At 36.1% G+C, this 15,698-nt stretch overlaps 1 protein-coding gene across 13 annotated transcripts in view; it reads right to left on the reverse strand.

Annotated features, from left to right (window-relative positions):
- LOC103788721 (uncharacterized) overlaps positions 1–15,698 on the reverse strand; it is a 682,665-nt gene that overhangs the window by 86,127 nt on the left and 580,840 nt on the right. For 12 of the 13 annotated variants that reach the window (XR_013528873.1, XR_013528871.1, XR_013528864.1 and 9 more), the window contains 2 exons: positions 14,708–14,826; positions 3,358–3,492 (listed from right to left, as the gene is read on the reverse strand). Coding sequence is in view for 2 of the 13 variants with exons in the window: in XM_078354974.1 (XP_078211100.1) it covers positions 3,358–3,492; positions 14,708–14,728 (156 nt within the window). In the remaining 11 variants the exon portion in view is untranslated. The remainder of the gene's footprint in view (positions 1–3,357; positions 3,493–14,707; positions 14,827–15,698) is intronic. The other variant, XR_013528865.1, reaches the window with a different exon arrangement.

Consider the following 15,698-nt stretch of genomic DNA (forward strand, 5'->3'; position numbering starts at 1 on the left):
AATCCAAGGAAAAGGATGGAACTTTCTTAAAAATATAACACTTATTGAAAGTTACATCAAAGCAAGTTGGGCTGTGAAGTATCTTCTTGTCCTGACAGTGTCTCTGAATAACAGAATTATAATATTTTCGATCTGCTGATTACTAACTCTGTTAAGCACTTTATATAAATTAGCTCATATTCCCAAAAGAGAACCCTATGGCATAAGCAAATTTACTTCCATTTTATATGAGAAACAGAGGCTCCTAGAAGTTAAGAGACTTACTCTGTATCACAAAACTTGAACCCAGATCTTCTGGCCTCTGAAACTGGTGCTCCCAGCCACCACATTCACATTTACTCTATAATACTAGGTACTCAGCAAACTTTCTGGCCAATTAATATGCCCTTAGACATTCACCAGAGTTCAAAATTCAAAGTTCATCTGATATGGAACTCTTCTAAACCCATCTGTCTTTCTTATCATGATCCAAGGGTTGTATAGTGTCAAGGGGCCTGCTGGACCACAGAGTCCTCTGTATTCTGAGGTCTGCTTGCAGTGGGCATGCAAAATACTCCAGGCTACAAACTAATCAAAACAAAACAAAGACACTGGCTGCTTTAATTTTGTTTTGTTTTGTTTTTTTCTATTTCACAGGTTAGTTGTAGAAACCAGCTCTTCTGTTCTTAGAAATCATGGCTGGTAAGCTAAATAAGGCCTGGTGCTGATTGCAGAGAATACTGTTCATTAGTGCCATTGAAACCATCTCCAGTCTTTAATTAACTGTTCAACTGCAATCTAGACACAGGTTTGGAGTTAAGATTTTTTAAAGATATGTCTGTCTCTAGGAGCACTAGGGCTACTTCACTCTTTTAAAAAGGAGAAAGAAAAACAACAGGCCCGATTTTCATCATGCACAACTCTTGGAGAGCTCTTTTTGCTTTGATTTCAACTGCCAATCACAGCAAGCCCATTCACCTGCTCCAGTCTGATTCATAATTTCATTTTGTGGCTAGACAAAAATATCAGAATTGGACAAAGTTATCTGATTGAAAAATAATATGTTTTCCAGAGATTGTGGTGACCTCTTTATTTTGCTGATTTACATATACTTTCAACTCATTTTCCTTCACAGTGGGAATCTCAGAAGCATTTTCCAATAAAGTATATTCAGCAGCTGCTTTAAGAAAATGTTACCAGAATAAATTAAGTTTACCCAGGTTTGTGTATATGGCATTGTCTCCTCCTACATTGACTTCCAGGACATGACTTTTCCAGGGGGAAATGAATAAGGGGCTGACTCTGGGCTTAAAAATCAGTTGAAGCAGGAAGATATTTAGAAATTGGCATGAGACCCACTATCATACCACATTAAACTTGATAGTGTAATGTAAGGCTTCCGTTTCCCCAACTTCCTTTCCCCATTGCCTAGAAAGTCATAATCTAGCTACCTAAGTAGCCTCTGTCTGTGAAATCTAGATGGGCATCACTGCTCACCCTCTCCAGTACTAAACCACTAGACAGCCTGGATCAGAGACACTCCTCTTTCCATTCAGCTCCAGAGAAGCTCTGTAGACCCTCCGAAGATGGCATTGCAAGGAGAAAATGAGGATATGTGAGTGAGTGTCAAAGAGCATTTCCAATCCTAGCACCTGCCTCTAGAAGTGGCCCCAATGAGATGATGGTTTCCTTTCAAACCTATGATCTCCTTCTGATTTTAAACAAGGTTGCCCTTTGGATCAATGTTAAGGCAAAAAGTATGACATCTGACCATTAGTTGTGATAATATTACTTATTATTTGCTCAGTATTGCTTTAAGAGAAAAAATGCTGTGATATTTTCCTCTGAAAAATAGTAGTAAGTGCTTAATGCAAAATACATGATAATACAAGAAAAAAATATAAAGAATTAAAAATGCATGTTTATCTATTGATTTAAGAAAATATGTATTCAGCAACATCTGGATGTCAGGACTGTTCCAGGAGTTTGGGGATACTTGGCTGAACAAAATTTTTAGATACCCTTCACTCATGGGGTTCTGATTATAACAGGAAAAGACAGGCAAGAAATATTTGACAAAATCATAATTAAACTTGGGAAGCTGAGGCAGGAGAATTGCTTGAACCCAGAAGGCAGAGGTTGCAGTGAGCCGAGATCGCGCCGTTGCACTCAAGCCTGGGTGACAAGGGTGAAACTCCGTCTCAAGAAAAAAGAAAAAAAAAATCATAATTAGAGTATGTGCTATATTAGAAAATGATAAGCACTATAGAAAAAAAAGTTGGGAAACTCACAAATTACATGTTTGTTGTTGTTGTTGTTTGTTTGTTTTTAAGACAGAGTCTCCCCCTTTCACCGAGGCTGGAGTGCAATGGTGTGATCTCAGCTCACTGCAACCTCTGCCTACCAGGTTGAAGAGATTCCCCTGCCTCAGCCTCCCGAGTAGCTGGAATTACAGGCATCCGCCACTATGCCCAGCTAATTTTTTTGTATCTTTAATAGAAACTAAATGCTACTACTACTACTACTGTGTTGGCCAGGCTGGTCTCAAATTCCAGACCTTGTGATCCACCCACTTTGGCCTCCCATACTGGGATTACAGGTATGAGCCACCAAGCCTAGCCCAAGTTACAGTTTTAAGTAGTGTAGTATTGAAAAGATTTAGTAAAAAAGTAACACGAGACTTTTTGAAATATGAAAGAGTTATATAGGTACCTAGGAAAGAGCATTTCATGAGTGCACAAGTCAGAGACAGTCAATATTGGCATCTTGAAATGCCTTTTTCCAAACTGTATATGGATTTACACACACACACACACACACACACACACACGCACACACTTATATGTGTTACTTGTAATTATAATCACACTATACATAAACTTGCATATTTAAGATTTATTTTAAAAAGTAATACTTACAAATTTGAAAAATGAAAACGCACATAACCATATTTAAAATTTTCAAAGTTTTTCTATGGTTAAATATTAATATCTTTGAATTACATTTGTTTGAATGACCAATCCTTAGATATAAAGAAAACGATTCTTTAATTCTGGAAGTTAGCAGTGCCTTGGGTTGATTAGTTCAGCTCAAAGTAGTTGTCTCGCTTTAATCTTTCTGGTTATAATTCTCTGCAATGTGATCTTTCTTCCCTTGCTCAAGCTAACAAGGGGACAGGAAGCAGCAGAGGCGAAGGAGACTGCATTAAATAACTTGATTGCCCTATGTCTCAGTTTCCTCACCTGCAAATAGAGGATTCATAGAGCTTACCCATCTTCTGAGGGCACTGGTGGATTAACTAATTAATAATCACATGATGCTGAACAAAGGCTGAGGATTATTACTAGAGAAGAAAGAAAATCTATCATCAGAGCTTACCTTTCTGGCATCTGTTGCCTTGGTAACCAGATTTGCAGGTGCAACTACCATTTCTGGCACTGCATTCCAGGGTGTTCTCCTCCACACACTGACATTCTGAAGAGCAGCCAGCTCCGTAGGCACCCTTGGGACAGTCTGCAAGCAAATTGAGACAAACCAGTCACCTGAAAACCACGCTTTGTTTATTTTAAATTGTTAGTGCACAGGCATGTAGTTCTGTGGGGCCTGATTATGGGGTAAACAAGAGGATCATCCTGGCTGCCAAAAAATAATGAAACAAATGTCTTTTAAATCAGGCAATTCATTTGTTTTTTGGCAAATGGATGTGAACAGTGAAGCCTGAACTACTTAAAAGGCTTTGGTGCTTCCGGGAGAGAAATTGCTTCTCAATGTGCTCCATTGGTGCTTATAGTTAATATTCTCCAAAGAATGCTAAGGTCTGCCAGGCCCCATATTTGTCCTGCTGCAGCATGGAGATGACGGACAAGCATTTATGAGAAGGCTGGCCGTGGTTTACATTCCCTTCCATTATATGGTGATCAGAAATAATTTCACATTGTGAAGGGAACACACAGCTTTCCTGGTGACAGCAGCATTATCTTGGCCACATCTTTAGCAAATGGTGCTTGCCTTCCTTTCATTTTTCTCTATGGCATTGAGCATTAGGGATGGAAGTCAGCACAGGAAGTTTAATATGAAAAAGTTGCACTTGGCATTCAGGACCACATACCCATAGTTTTCTCTTTGATGAGTGTTAACAGTAATTCAGTTCCCTTTTCAAAATATCCCTCTGACATTTCTTTTTCCTCCCCCATTACAGATGTCCAAGTGACATATCAAGTAAAAAGTCCTTTAAGTGGCCTCTAGGCTTAAGGTGATAGTATTGTGTGCCCACATAGGCTTTGCTGTAGAAAGCTGCTTAGCGAGAACAATTGACTTTCCAGTGGATAGAAAGAGACATTAGTAGAGATCATTCAAAGTGGTGGTTATGATGGCATCACGCACAGTCATCCTAGTCCCGGTTGCCAGGGATAGTCCAGAGTTACCTCTAAAGTTATCAGCATCCTTTTCAGGTTTCCCAATGTAGATAATTAATTATATGATCCTCTATATCCTTTTCTATGGCTTCCAAGTTTTGAATCCTTTCCTAAACCCACTAGGTCCCAGGGAATCTCAGGCTATTGTCTACCTAATGTAGGCCTCTTTTTCTCATTCCTAAGTCCTCACTCTGAATTGGCCTTCATGCCCTATTCTTTCTGGTTAAGCACACAGAATAATTGTTCAGAAGAAAACACAGTCGCAAATAAATGCTGAAATGTGGCTGTCTGTATATAAAGAACAAATCATTATAGGAATATATCTGGAAATAAGGAAAAGTGAAAGAAGTGACCTCTACAGGTTACGCAGTGCCCATGCAGGATTTGTAATGAATTGAAATGTATCCACCAAAAATTTATATGTTGAAGTTCTAACCCTCTAATACTTCAGAATGTAAATTTATTTGAAACAGAATCATTGCAGACATAAGTAGTTAAGATGAGGTCATACTGGAGTAGGATGGCCTCTAATTCAATATGACTGTGGTCCTTATAAATAGGGGATATTTGTATGCAGAGACATTTACCACACGAAGATTAAAGTTATATTGCCACAAGTCAAGGAACTACCAGAAACTAGGAGACAGGCCTGCAAAAAATCTGTCCCTGGCACCTTCAGGGGATTGTGGACACCTTGATCTTCAACTTCTAGCTTACAGAACCACAAGAGAATACATTTCTGTTTTTTAAGCCATTCAGTCTGTGGTACTTTGTTATGGTGGGTCTGAAAAATGAATATATAGAGTTGCAAGTTCAAGTTCCTCAAGACAAAGAAAGTAACATAAATAAATAAATCTTCAAGTGCAAGCATTAAGGGAGTCACAAATAATGAGAATGTACCTACTTTCTCTAAAGATAGTTATATTCAGAATGGTAACCACCACCACCAAGAACAACAACAAAGCTATTTGCTGATTTTTTCCTGTGCCAATATTATTAAACACTAAAAACTTCAGCTTGATATTTCTGAGAAGTTAGCCCTTTAAATTTTGTGCCAGATCAATAATGATACATTTTTTTTGCCATAACATCTGATACAACCTTTTAAGATATTCTAAAGTTAATACTAAAAGTGGGATGTCTCTTGTTACACTATAGCAACAATAATAGAAATATTATCTTTGTTTCTCAGTCAGTCTTCTTGTCTTGGCATATCCTAGGAGGTATATAATATTCTAGAACATACCATCTGCACCTATATTGCTCACAGTTTCTCACACCTTTCCCCTTCTCTTCTATCTTGCTTGTCTAAGCCTAATGTTTCCTCAATGTTCCAGGTTCAGTGTTCTATGCCTTCACTCGTTGTCTTACTGGTATATTTACAACTTATCTTTTCTCTGGACATGACTTTTATAAAAAATATTAGAATCGTGGACATTCACTACAAATAAAACATAAGACACGAAGGTTTCTGTTATTAAGAGATGGTATAGTATTAAGTATTCCTATGGTTAGAAAGTTTTTGTCCTCCCAAAATTTGTATATTAAAATCCTAACTCCTAGGGGTATGGTGTTAGCAGTGATTAAGTGATTAAGTTGTAAGGGTGGGGCTTTCATGAATAAAATTAGTGCCCTTTAAAGAGATCCCAGAGAAACTGCCTTGCCCCTTCCACCATGCATGAGAACACAGTGAAAAGATGCCATCTAAGAACCAACAAGTACGCCCTCCTTAGATACCAAATCTGGTGTCTTGATCTTAGGGTTCCTAGTCTTCAGAACTGTAAGAAATAAATATTTGTTAATTATATACAACTTGGCTTATGGTATTCTGTTGTAACGGCCCAAATGACTAAAACACTGATGTTCAATCAGGAAAGATTTTCAGAGGTATTAGTCTGTCAATAAAAAGAGGAGAGCATATGAAATAGGTAGAAGAGCAGGGTGAAGATGGTGGTGAGCTCACAGATATTTGCACATAGCGTCAAGGTGGGATGGAGAACATTCAGAGTTATTTCACTGGGAGAAATTCTAAAAGTTACTGGTGGGTTCGAGTATTTGTTAGTGATTGTGTTTTCTTGCGTCCTTTGAAAAATGTGATTAATAGTCAAACTGCATAATTCGAAATCTTAGAGAATGAGACTGCTTTACCTTGGAACAGAGAAATGAAAGAAACCTGTTCTGGCTTGAAGTATTCAACTTTGGTAAAGCATCAAATGTCCATTTAAACAGACTATTAACAATCCACTCCAATTAATTAAGGTAAACAACCAAATGTAAACAAATTTAGAAACATTTTTCTTTCATTCATCAAAATCTAGATTCTATAATTTAAAGAGGCTGAAGGCTAGAACATATTTGTCACATATATACATGTGTATAAAACTATAACAAACATTTTTTACTTTCTTTTTTGTCTGATAGTAGCCTCTGTACTTTTCTGTGCTTTTGTGCTTTACACACAGAGCAAATTAAGTGCCTGCAAGTTACTCAGATGACAAAACCTCCCATAGCGCCCTGGCTCACAGATATGGGAGCCATACATCCTGTGGCAATGGACATTGTTGGCACAGTTACATTTCCTTTTGCAGTTTTTCCCAAAGAACCCTTTTGGGCATGCTGAAGGGTGAGAGGACAAAAAAAGAAAATATTAACCCACATGTAAACTTGCTAGAGTTATTGTTATAGAAAGTCAGGAGACTGAGAAAGATGAAATGTTTGCAATCTGGTGGAACTGAGACTAGAGAGATCTTTTTAAAACCACAAAGATGATTCTGTATCCTCTGCTTAAAATCCTACAATGACTAGCTACCGCTGTCAGGTCAAAAACACCTAACTGGGTAAGACTGGAGCCCCTACCCTTGCTGATCTCCCTGTCTGCCTGCGCTTCCCTCCTCTAGCCTCTGCAGGTTTCACAGTGCATCCATGCCTTCCCATCGCCCCTCAATCAGGAATGCTCTTCCCCCACACTCTCCCTATTTTATCTCTCCACATTTTGCAGGCTTTGGCTTAAATATCCCTTCTACATAAGTCTCTCTCCCAGGCTCATACAGTCTGCATTGCTCTCATGGTCTCACCTCCAATCACGTATTAGTATTTAACTTGTAATACCTACCAGTATTTGTAATTTATGGTTGCCTTGAACAAAATTGCAAGTTCCACATGGAAGCATCAGAATATTTTTTGTTTCTTTTTCGTTATCATAATGTCTGGTGCCATTCCTTGCAACTACTTAATGTATCTTTTAAATAAATAAATGAACATTGCTCACAAAAGATGAGTAACAGAAATGCCAGCAGAGACTTCACTGTACCTCAGAAAGTGAAGTAAACTTGTCTTCCCCAATTCCATCAACTATGAGAAGCTAATAAACTCCTCATGATCTGGCAATCCCTAGAGACTTACATCCTCATTGACTCTCTGCCTTTAGCTTTTGTGCCTGTACAAGCAGGTTCTTCTTTGTGTTTTATTAACCCATGTAGGAATTGTGGCCTCTTCACTGGTTTACACACACACACACACACACACACACACAATCTATGCACATCAGTATTTTGTGACATTTTTATTCATTTCTTTTTTTCTTTTTCTCTCTACCTCCTCCCCTTTTCTTCTCTAATTTTCATCTGTCATTCTCCCTGGTTTTCCCAAGGAAATCTGTTGTTCTTCATTTTGTTATGCAGAGAAAATAAATTCTCCTAAACTCCTACATCTAAATCTGTATACATAAATGTAACGTTTTCCTCTGTAGAAAAAAAAAGGCTTCCTCTGTAAGAGGATTCATCCTGCTTCGATCACCATTGGAGATTTAAGTATCACTTATTTTGTTGTTACACATGTCATCAGTCAATTGTACTCGTGTGTGTGTGTGTGTGTGTGTGTGTGTAGACACAGCTTTCAGAGCCTTTCACTTCTTCAGAAAAAGACCATCATCTTGAAAAATAAACATGCAACTTTCACTTAATTTCCCATTGGAAACCCCAGGAACTTAAAAGAGTCATCTTACTGACTGGCACCAGACATTCCTACCATCTTCACAAGTTTTCCCATGAACCCCTGGGGGGCTCTGGCAGTGCCCAGTCAGAAGATCACAGGTTCCTCCATTCTGACAATTACAGATGCTGCCACATTCTTTCTCGTTGATCTCCGGGGGACAAGCTTTGAAGAAAATAGAGAAGATGAACAGGTAATAGAACACATGTTTTGTGGTACAAATGGAGGGAAAAAATAGCTTGTCTTTCTATCAAGATAGATACCAAGTAATCAAACACTCAGTAGCTTACAGACCCAGAAAAACTTCTGGCACGTTCCTAGTTTGTATAGCATAATCACTCCTGGGGGGATTAGTGATGGGGTAGTTAAAATAATGATGACTGAAGAAATTGCTAACAAGTTTCAAATGCAAAATTGTTTTAATTCTTAAACTCTAACCCTCACACTTTCAAAGCTACCCATACAGACATTTTAGCTGTGCAATTCTAACCAACCCTAACCAGAAACAAACTGTATCTTCTATTTTGAAAACTGCTTTTAAGATGTCATATACTTTTCATCAGGAATAAATGCAGCTAAGGTTTTCATGGGGGTCCCAATATAGTTTGCATTGTTAAAAATAAGATAAAGTCAGGCATACAACAGTTTTCATTAGTTTGTTGGCATTTTTGTGTTTAGTGCTCTATAAAAACAATACATTGGGGAAATGTCTGTGATTTTATATTTTAATGTAAGCAAATATAGCTGTTGAGATAATTTCAGTAATCATTGTAATTGAAATTTTATCATAATAAGTTAAATGCTATAAAATTCCATTTATATAATCTTCTCCATTCATCCCCTGCTCCCATTCCAGATGCTAATATAGAACTTGGCTTCCTATTCACCCTTTGCTTTCAAGCCATAGGCTACCATGAAAGGGAAAAAAAGGAAAGAATAAAACAAAAAATGAGAGACTGGCAACAAACATTTGTAGGGGCCTATGTTAGTAATTTACATGTTAATGTTTGAGTTTTAATAGCAGTTACAGAAGCGGCAATTAAAAAAAAACATACCTGTAAAATGAAGCTAAGGAAGTTTAAAAAGCTTTCACAGTGTCTGGATTATAGCAAGTCATCGGTATAGACAAACCCACACTATCATCTGACACTCCCTCACAAACTAAACTGTGATCATCATATAGTACGTAGATTTGCCAAATACTTCCTTAGACCGAATAGTGCAAAGATCCTGGGGAAGAAAACAAATATGTCCTAAACCATAGCTGGATGATGTAAAAAAAGGTCATAAATCTCTCCTCCCATGTTTTAGTCTACTCATTTGTCATATAAAAAATATTTCTATGTTTCCTTTCCACTGGATAGAGTCTCACAAAAATGATTTTAATATAAAATCTTTTCAGAACAAATGGGGTTCTAAAAATGTGCTATTACAATTAAAATATTGTCATTTTAAAATTACTGCAATATAACGATTGAAGAAATCGCTAAGAAATCAAAGTAAATCTTTTCATTGTAGACTAATAAGTATATTGAGCTAGAATATCTACTCAATGGGAAATCTTACTTCCTAGATCCCCATTGAAAGTTCTTTTTCACTTCTTTTGCTGCATTTGAAAAGCTGGCAATCTTAAAAATATAGCCAATGAATAACTGGTCTCTTCCACTTATTGTAGTTTAAAGGAATTTGTTTATTATTTTTATTTTTGTAGAGACTAGGTCTTTCTCTGTTGCCCAGGCTGGTTTCAAACTCCTGGCCTCAAGTCATCTTCCTGCTTCAGCCTCTCAGAGTCTTGGGATTATAGGCATGAGCTGGCATCCCTGGCCAATAGAAATTTTAAAGAAAGTATTACTACTCTCTCTTTGGGTTAAAAAAATAATGAACAATTATTTTGCATTTTCCCTAAATGGATTGCTCTGTTTCCATTTTTGTAAAAGGAATGAGAAAAGGATAGAGAGAAAGTGCAAAGAAGATAGAAGGTCTGCTTTCAGGGGTAGACTCCCTTTTATTGCAACATGTAAAGATTTAAGAGTTCCCCAAGGTTTTCTAAAGCCAAAGAAGATGCCATCTCATCTTTAATCATTAAGCTCATTTTCAATATTTTGATACTAATTTTATATCAGATATTATATTCTTATGTGTTAATTTTTTTATTTTTAAAATTTATTATTGTGTAAAATATTTTCATATTATTAGTTTTTTATTTATTTTATTTTATTTATATTTGTTTGGGATAGATTTTTTTGTTGTTTTTTTTTAAAATTCTGTGAGGGATCAAGTACTGGGAGATGCATATTTATCAATAAAACTTAAAATACAAGGTAAATATTAACTTATTAGTAGACATGCAATAAGATTTATTTTATCCCAATTTTATATATTTGAGTGTGTCAAGTTGCAGGTCAATATAGCTGGGGGTTTCAACATCAAGTTTTATTCCTGTGTGCATTCATGCACCGGATGCTTCCAATGTGGAGAAATTCACAATGAATAAGCATGAATAGGATCTGGCCAGTGAACTCTCAGTCTAGTAAAGAAGACAGAAAATGAACACAGTAAACTAATCCAATGTAGAGAGAGAGAAATTTTTAAAGCCACCCAGAAGATAAATAGCTGTGTTAGACTGAGGCCATCAAATAAGCTTCATGTAATAGGTGGCAATAGGCCTTCAAGGTGACAGTTTAGCAAAAGGTACAAAGATGAAAACTGCAGCCCATTAAGTAGTGAGTGGTTTAGTTTGCCGGAAATAATAGGTTGGGCAAAGAGTTATGACTAGGACAAAAAGCCAACGGATTTATGGGAGTCTGATGCCATTAGTGACTGGGTAAGATGTGTACACTTTATGTGCAAGGAAAGATACACAGATTTTAAGCAGCAGAGAAACATGATCAAAGGGATGCATGAGGAAGATCCTCAATATCCCAACAAGTAAGCTTGGTTAAACTTTCACTATGTTATCACTCAAGTTTTGCATCTATATCATTCAATAGTAACAACAATTGTGTTCTTCCCATATTTAGAGAGTTCAAAAGAAAATCTGTTGATATCCTCTTGCAATCCAATCACAAAGACTAGGACAAAACATTTATGTAAGTAGAATTCATACGATGAATTTAAAAAGAGAAAGAAGAAACAAAGATAGTTAATACCTTTTATTTTATCACTTGAAGTTTTAACTCCTGAAAGCATACCTTCATTTAAAATATGAAAGAAAGGAATTTGGGGCAGTATCATTTTTAAATCTTTGAACTTACTCATGAGAGCTGTGTATAAAAAAGTTAAACCAGTGTCATTGGCTGTGTTAACACATTTTTAAAAAGAAAAAGAACAAAAAACTATACAAAACCAAGCAGCAAACAGCCAAACAAGTTCATTTAAATTGCACTTTGTAGTACAAATCCTTTCCTTTTTTCTTCATTGGAAATAGCTTGTCAGGTCCTAATGATTTATTTAAATGGAGGGATTTTTATAGGCCTAGAATATTAGGATCCTTTATTAACTTTTACGTTCCGTGGATAAACAAGAGACAGCACGTCAAGTTTCCTAGGGAACACAAAATCTCCTTTTTTAATCACATATTCAGTGTAAAACCTCAGCACTTCATAAGCATTATTTATGCCCAACAAATAAATTGGTGTCTTGCAGGTAGCAATTGTTTACTTTATTAAAACACTTTGGGGAGAACATATGTAAAGGGGTAGTTGGAGGTGCTTACCCAATTCTCAGGGTATCACTTACTTTCATTACAAGAATGCCACCCCAACCTGCTGGGCAGGAGCAATCACTCATTCTTGCCTGGCACTTTTCTCCATTCATGTGGTCCTTGCAGCTCAAGCTGCAATTGTATCTGAAGATGTGATCTGAAAAGACTGTCATGTGATACCATCTTAGCCCATAACTGTCTATGTAACTACCAATAAAAATAAAACCCTTAATTTCTCTAAAAAAAAAAAACTATGATCCTTGAGCATAGTTCTTAAGGAAGTTTTAAACAGGACAACAGCAAGCTACGGCTTTTAAAATAAAGCTTATTTTAGCTTTTCCAATTATTACATTGGAATATTATCCCTAAGAATATTTAGAATCTTTAGGAATTTCTTTTTTAAAAAAGAAATTATTGATTTGAGAATAAAAAAATAATAATCAACGTTACTGAAATTTTGATGCTTTTTCTTTCAGAACTTTTAAAGCAGAGTTTTGTTTTCCAAGTAAATCTTTTTATTAAAATTTAATACACACAGAGACGTACTCAAATCTAAACTGCATACTTTAAACTTCTTTTCACACTGTAAACAAGTCATGTAAATGACACCCAGATCCAGATACAGAATATTACTAGCAATTCAGACTTGATAATTTTCAATCATTAATTTCATATATTAAGCACTGTGATCTCTATCCCTATCACTACAGATTCTCTTTTTTAAAAAACTTTTTATAGGTAGAATTGTAATGTATGCACTCTTTGCTGTCAAACTTTTATGCAATATAATGTATGTGAGATTCATCCACACTGTGTATGTAAGTTTATTTTTTATGGTTATGTGGTATTCCATTGTATTAACGTACCACAATGTATTTATTTATGTGTTCTGTTTTTGAGGGAAATTGCCATATCAAATAAAGGTGGAGAGACATGTATTCAGTTGTTTGAGGCTCATTCTATTTTAACTTTTGTCCCGGTTTCTAGGGTAGGGCCTTTATGATGCCCTAATTGGAAACTTGGCATTTCTACCAAGGCCTCTCTACTTTGGCAGGCGTGAGCTCCAGCTTCTGCCTCCCATGATCATGAAACTGCTGATAAATGTGCTTCACGTTTCAAGCTCTTAACAGCTATCCCATTAATTGGCAAACGGCATGAGGAGAGAAGCACTTGAGACCATCCTACTTGTCTGGTCTTCTCTTCTTTGCAGATCTTGCCACTTAAATTATGACCGTCTTTGTTGCCCCAAACTATTTGTCTTCTGACGTTGATTAGCCACAGCATCAGGAGTTTAATTAAGAAACATTAAAGTACTTCTGTTTTTATACAGAAACATTTATTGATATTATGATTTGACCACTGCATAGAAATATTTTTCCTATTTTTCTGAATACATTCTAAAGCAATCATCAAGCTTTGATATTATTAAAATACAACAAATAGGGGGAGAACAAAAAGAACAGCTCTGTTTTACAAAGAAAAGAAAAAGGTTTGCAGTGGACTGGCTGCAACCTTTACTTATGATAGGGATTGACTTCGATCAGAATTGTTTTGATGCTTGAATTCTGTTGTTTAGATATATAAAAAAAACTGCTCACATTTCAAAGAATTTTGGTCCACTTAAGCATATTAAACAATTAGTTCCCTGCATTATAAAACCTAGAAAGGAATTTTATTTTAGGGCTATTTAAGGTTAATTTTAACTATATAAAGTGATTTCTAGTGGAATTTTAATAGAAGAATTAAAAGATCTCAATCTTTCTCTCATTATGCTAATTTAAAGATATTTTTCAGCTCCATTTTCCTGTATTAACTTCAAGAGCACCCCTCCACCCTGCACTCCCACTTCTACAAGTATTATTGTACAAAAGGAAAAAAAAGACAAAAGATGATGGATTTGATAGGAAACTCTGAAGAAGTGACTTTGGCCCTACTTTTCTTGCAAACTTTATGTTAAAACACATGATGGTATTAAATATTGACAGTAAAATTGTCTACAAAAATGTAGTAAATTGTCTACAAATAAAAGTGAATATAATAAAGTAAATGCTTTTACACACCAAATTTGTGCAAAGCACTCAGTTCTCTACAAATATCTTTTTCTTCTTCCTCCTCATCTTCTTCATCTTTGTAGGTGGGAGGCAGAAAGGTAACAACATAATGAAGCTGTTGAGGTGGACTCTTGAATAGAAGACCTGGAAACCTCACAACTTCTAATTCCTCTTCTTCCTCTAGCTCATCGTCATTTAAAGCTAAGGCCATAGAGGAAAATGCGAGGTTTCAGCTTGGTTAAAAGAAGGAAAAACTGTGCAAAGGTTGATAGAGAAATGAGAGATTTTGAACTAGACAGCCAAGGCAGGGGGTGACAGAAAGGTAAAATGCTTTGAGATGGCCATTTCAAAAGTCTATTGTAAATGAAGGTGAGAAGCTGCCAGCACAAAGGTAAAACTTTAGCAGAGAGAACAAAAGAAAATAAGGAAAGATCTTAGTCTGTGACGAGAGAAAGGGGAAGGCAGGTTGAGTTAAGAAATATGTGGCCTCCATTGCTCCTGAAGAACAAGATGAGGATGGAAGTAGTTTAGAAAATACATTAATACAGTAAAATTCTTCAGTGACTTACGGGTGGCAGTTTTTCTGTCATTTCCAATTCTGTAGCCTACTTCACACTACGTTTGTATTTTCCTGCAGAATTAATGTAGTTGGTCACGACTATACTGACGTCCAGACACTCATCCGCATCTAAGAAAATTTAAACAATTTCTGCTTTTAGGCATTGAGAGATAAGATAGACCTTCGAAAATAACAGGTGTATTTGTGTCTCTCTTGTGACCTTTATAGTCAATAACAATGTACTGCCACATAGAAAGTGGCATAGCCCCCAATTTTTTCTCAAGTACACTCTGCCAATGATTTCTCTTTCACCCATTTTCAAGTTTACTGAACATAATCTACACAGACAAGGTATTTCTGAGACTTTGTTTGTAAGGTTTAGATGAAGAACTTAGAATAAATTCAATAGTCTCAGGCTGTGTACCCTTTGTAGAATGTTCATTCACTCTTGAATTATTCAACATATATGACAGAAAACTTATTCTGTGTATAAGTCAGTACAAGGTTTGTAGAGAATTTTAGGGATGAAAGAATTTTAGGCCTTGATTGCATGTGAGTTACTGGTTTATGACCAAGTCTGGGTCCAGACTTTGGTCAATATCTTCATAATACTAAAAGTTCATATATGAGCTTCTAAGCTTTACCTCAGCTTGTTGATGCCTTTCCCATTTGCATGCCTGTATACAAGTATGTATGTTCATACCATACAATCATCTCTTGGCTCATTCTGCTTAAGAGCAGATGGTATATGAAATTTTAAAAATGTTTTTGGCTCTGTTAATTGGATGTAATGTGGTAAGTGGCAATATACTCTACTGTGTTTAGTATATATAGATATCATAGTTGTGTGTTCATTGCTGTTAACTTCATTGCAAGGCTGGGGGAGCTTGGCTATCTGTCATCTTTGACAGAATTCTGAGATTTGTTTCTTTAACAAAGAAAAACTAATTTCTCTGAGGCATTACAGTCTTATATAATTTGATTATTATTGGAATAGATAA

Source organism: Callithrix jacchus, chromosome 17, assembly GCF_049354715.1.
Source record: "Callithrix jacchus isolate 240 chromosome 17, calJac240_pri, whole genome shotgun sequence".
Taxonomy (NCBI): Eukaryota; Metazoa; Chordata; class Mammalia; order Primates; family Cebidae; genus Callithrix; species Callithrix jacchus.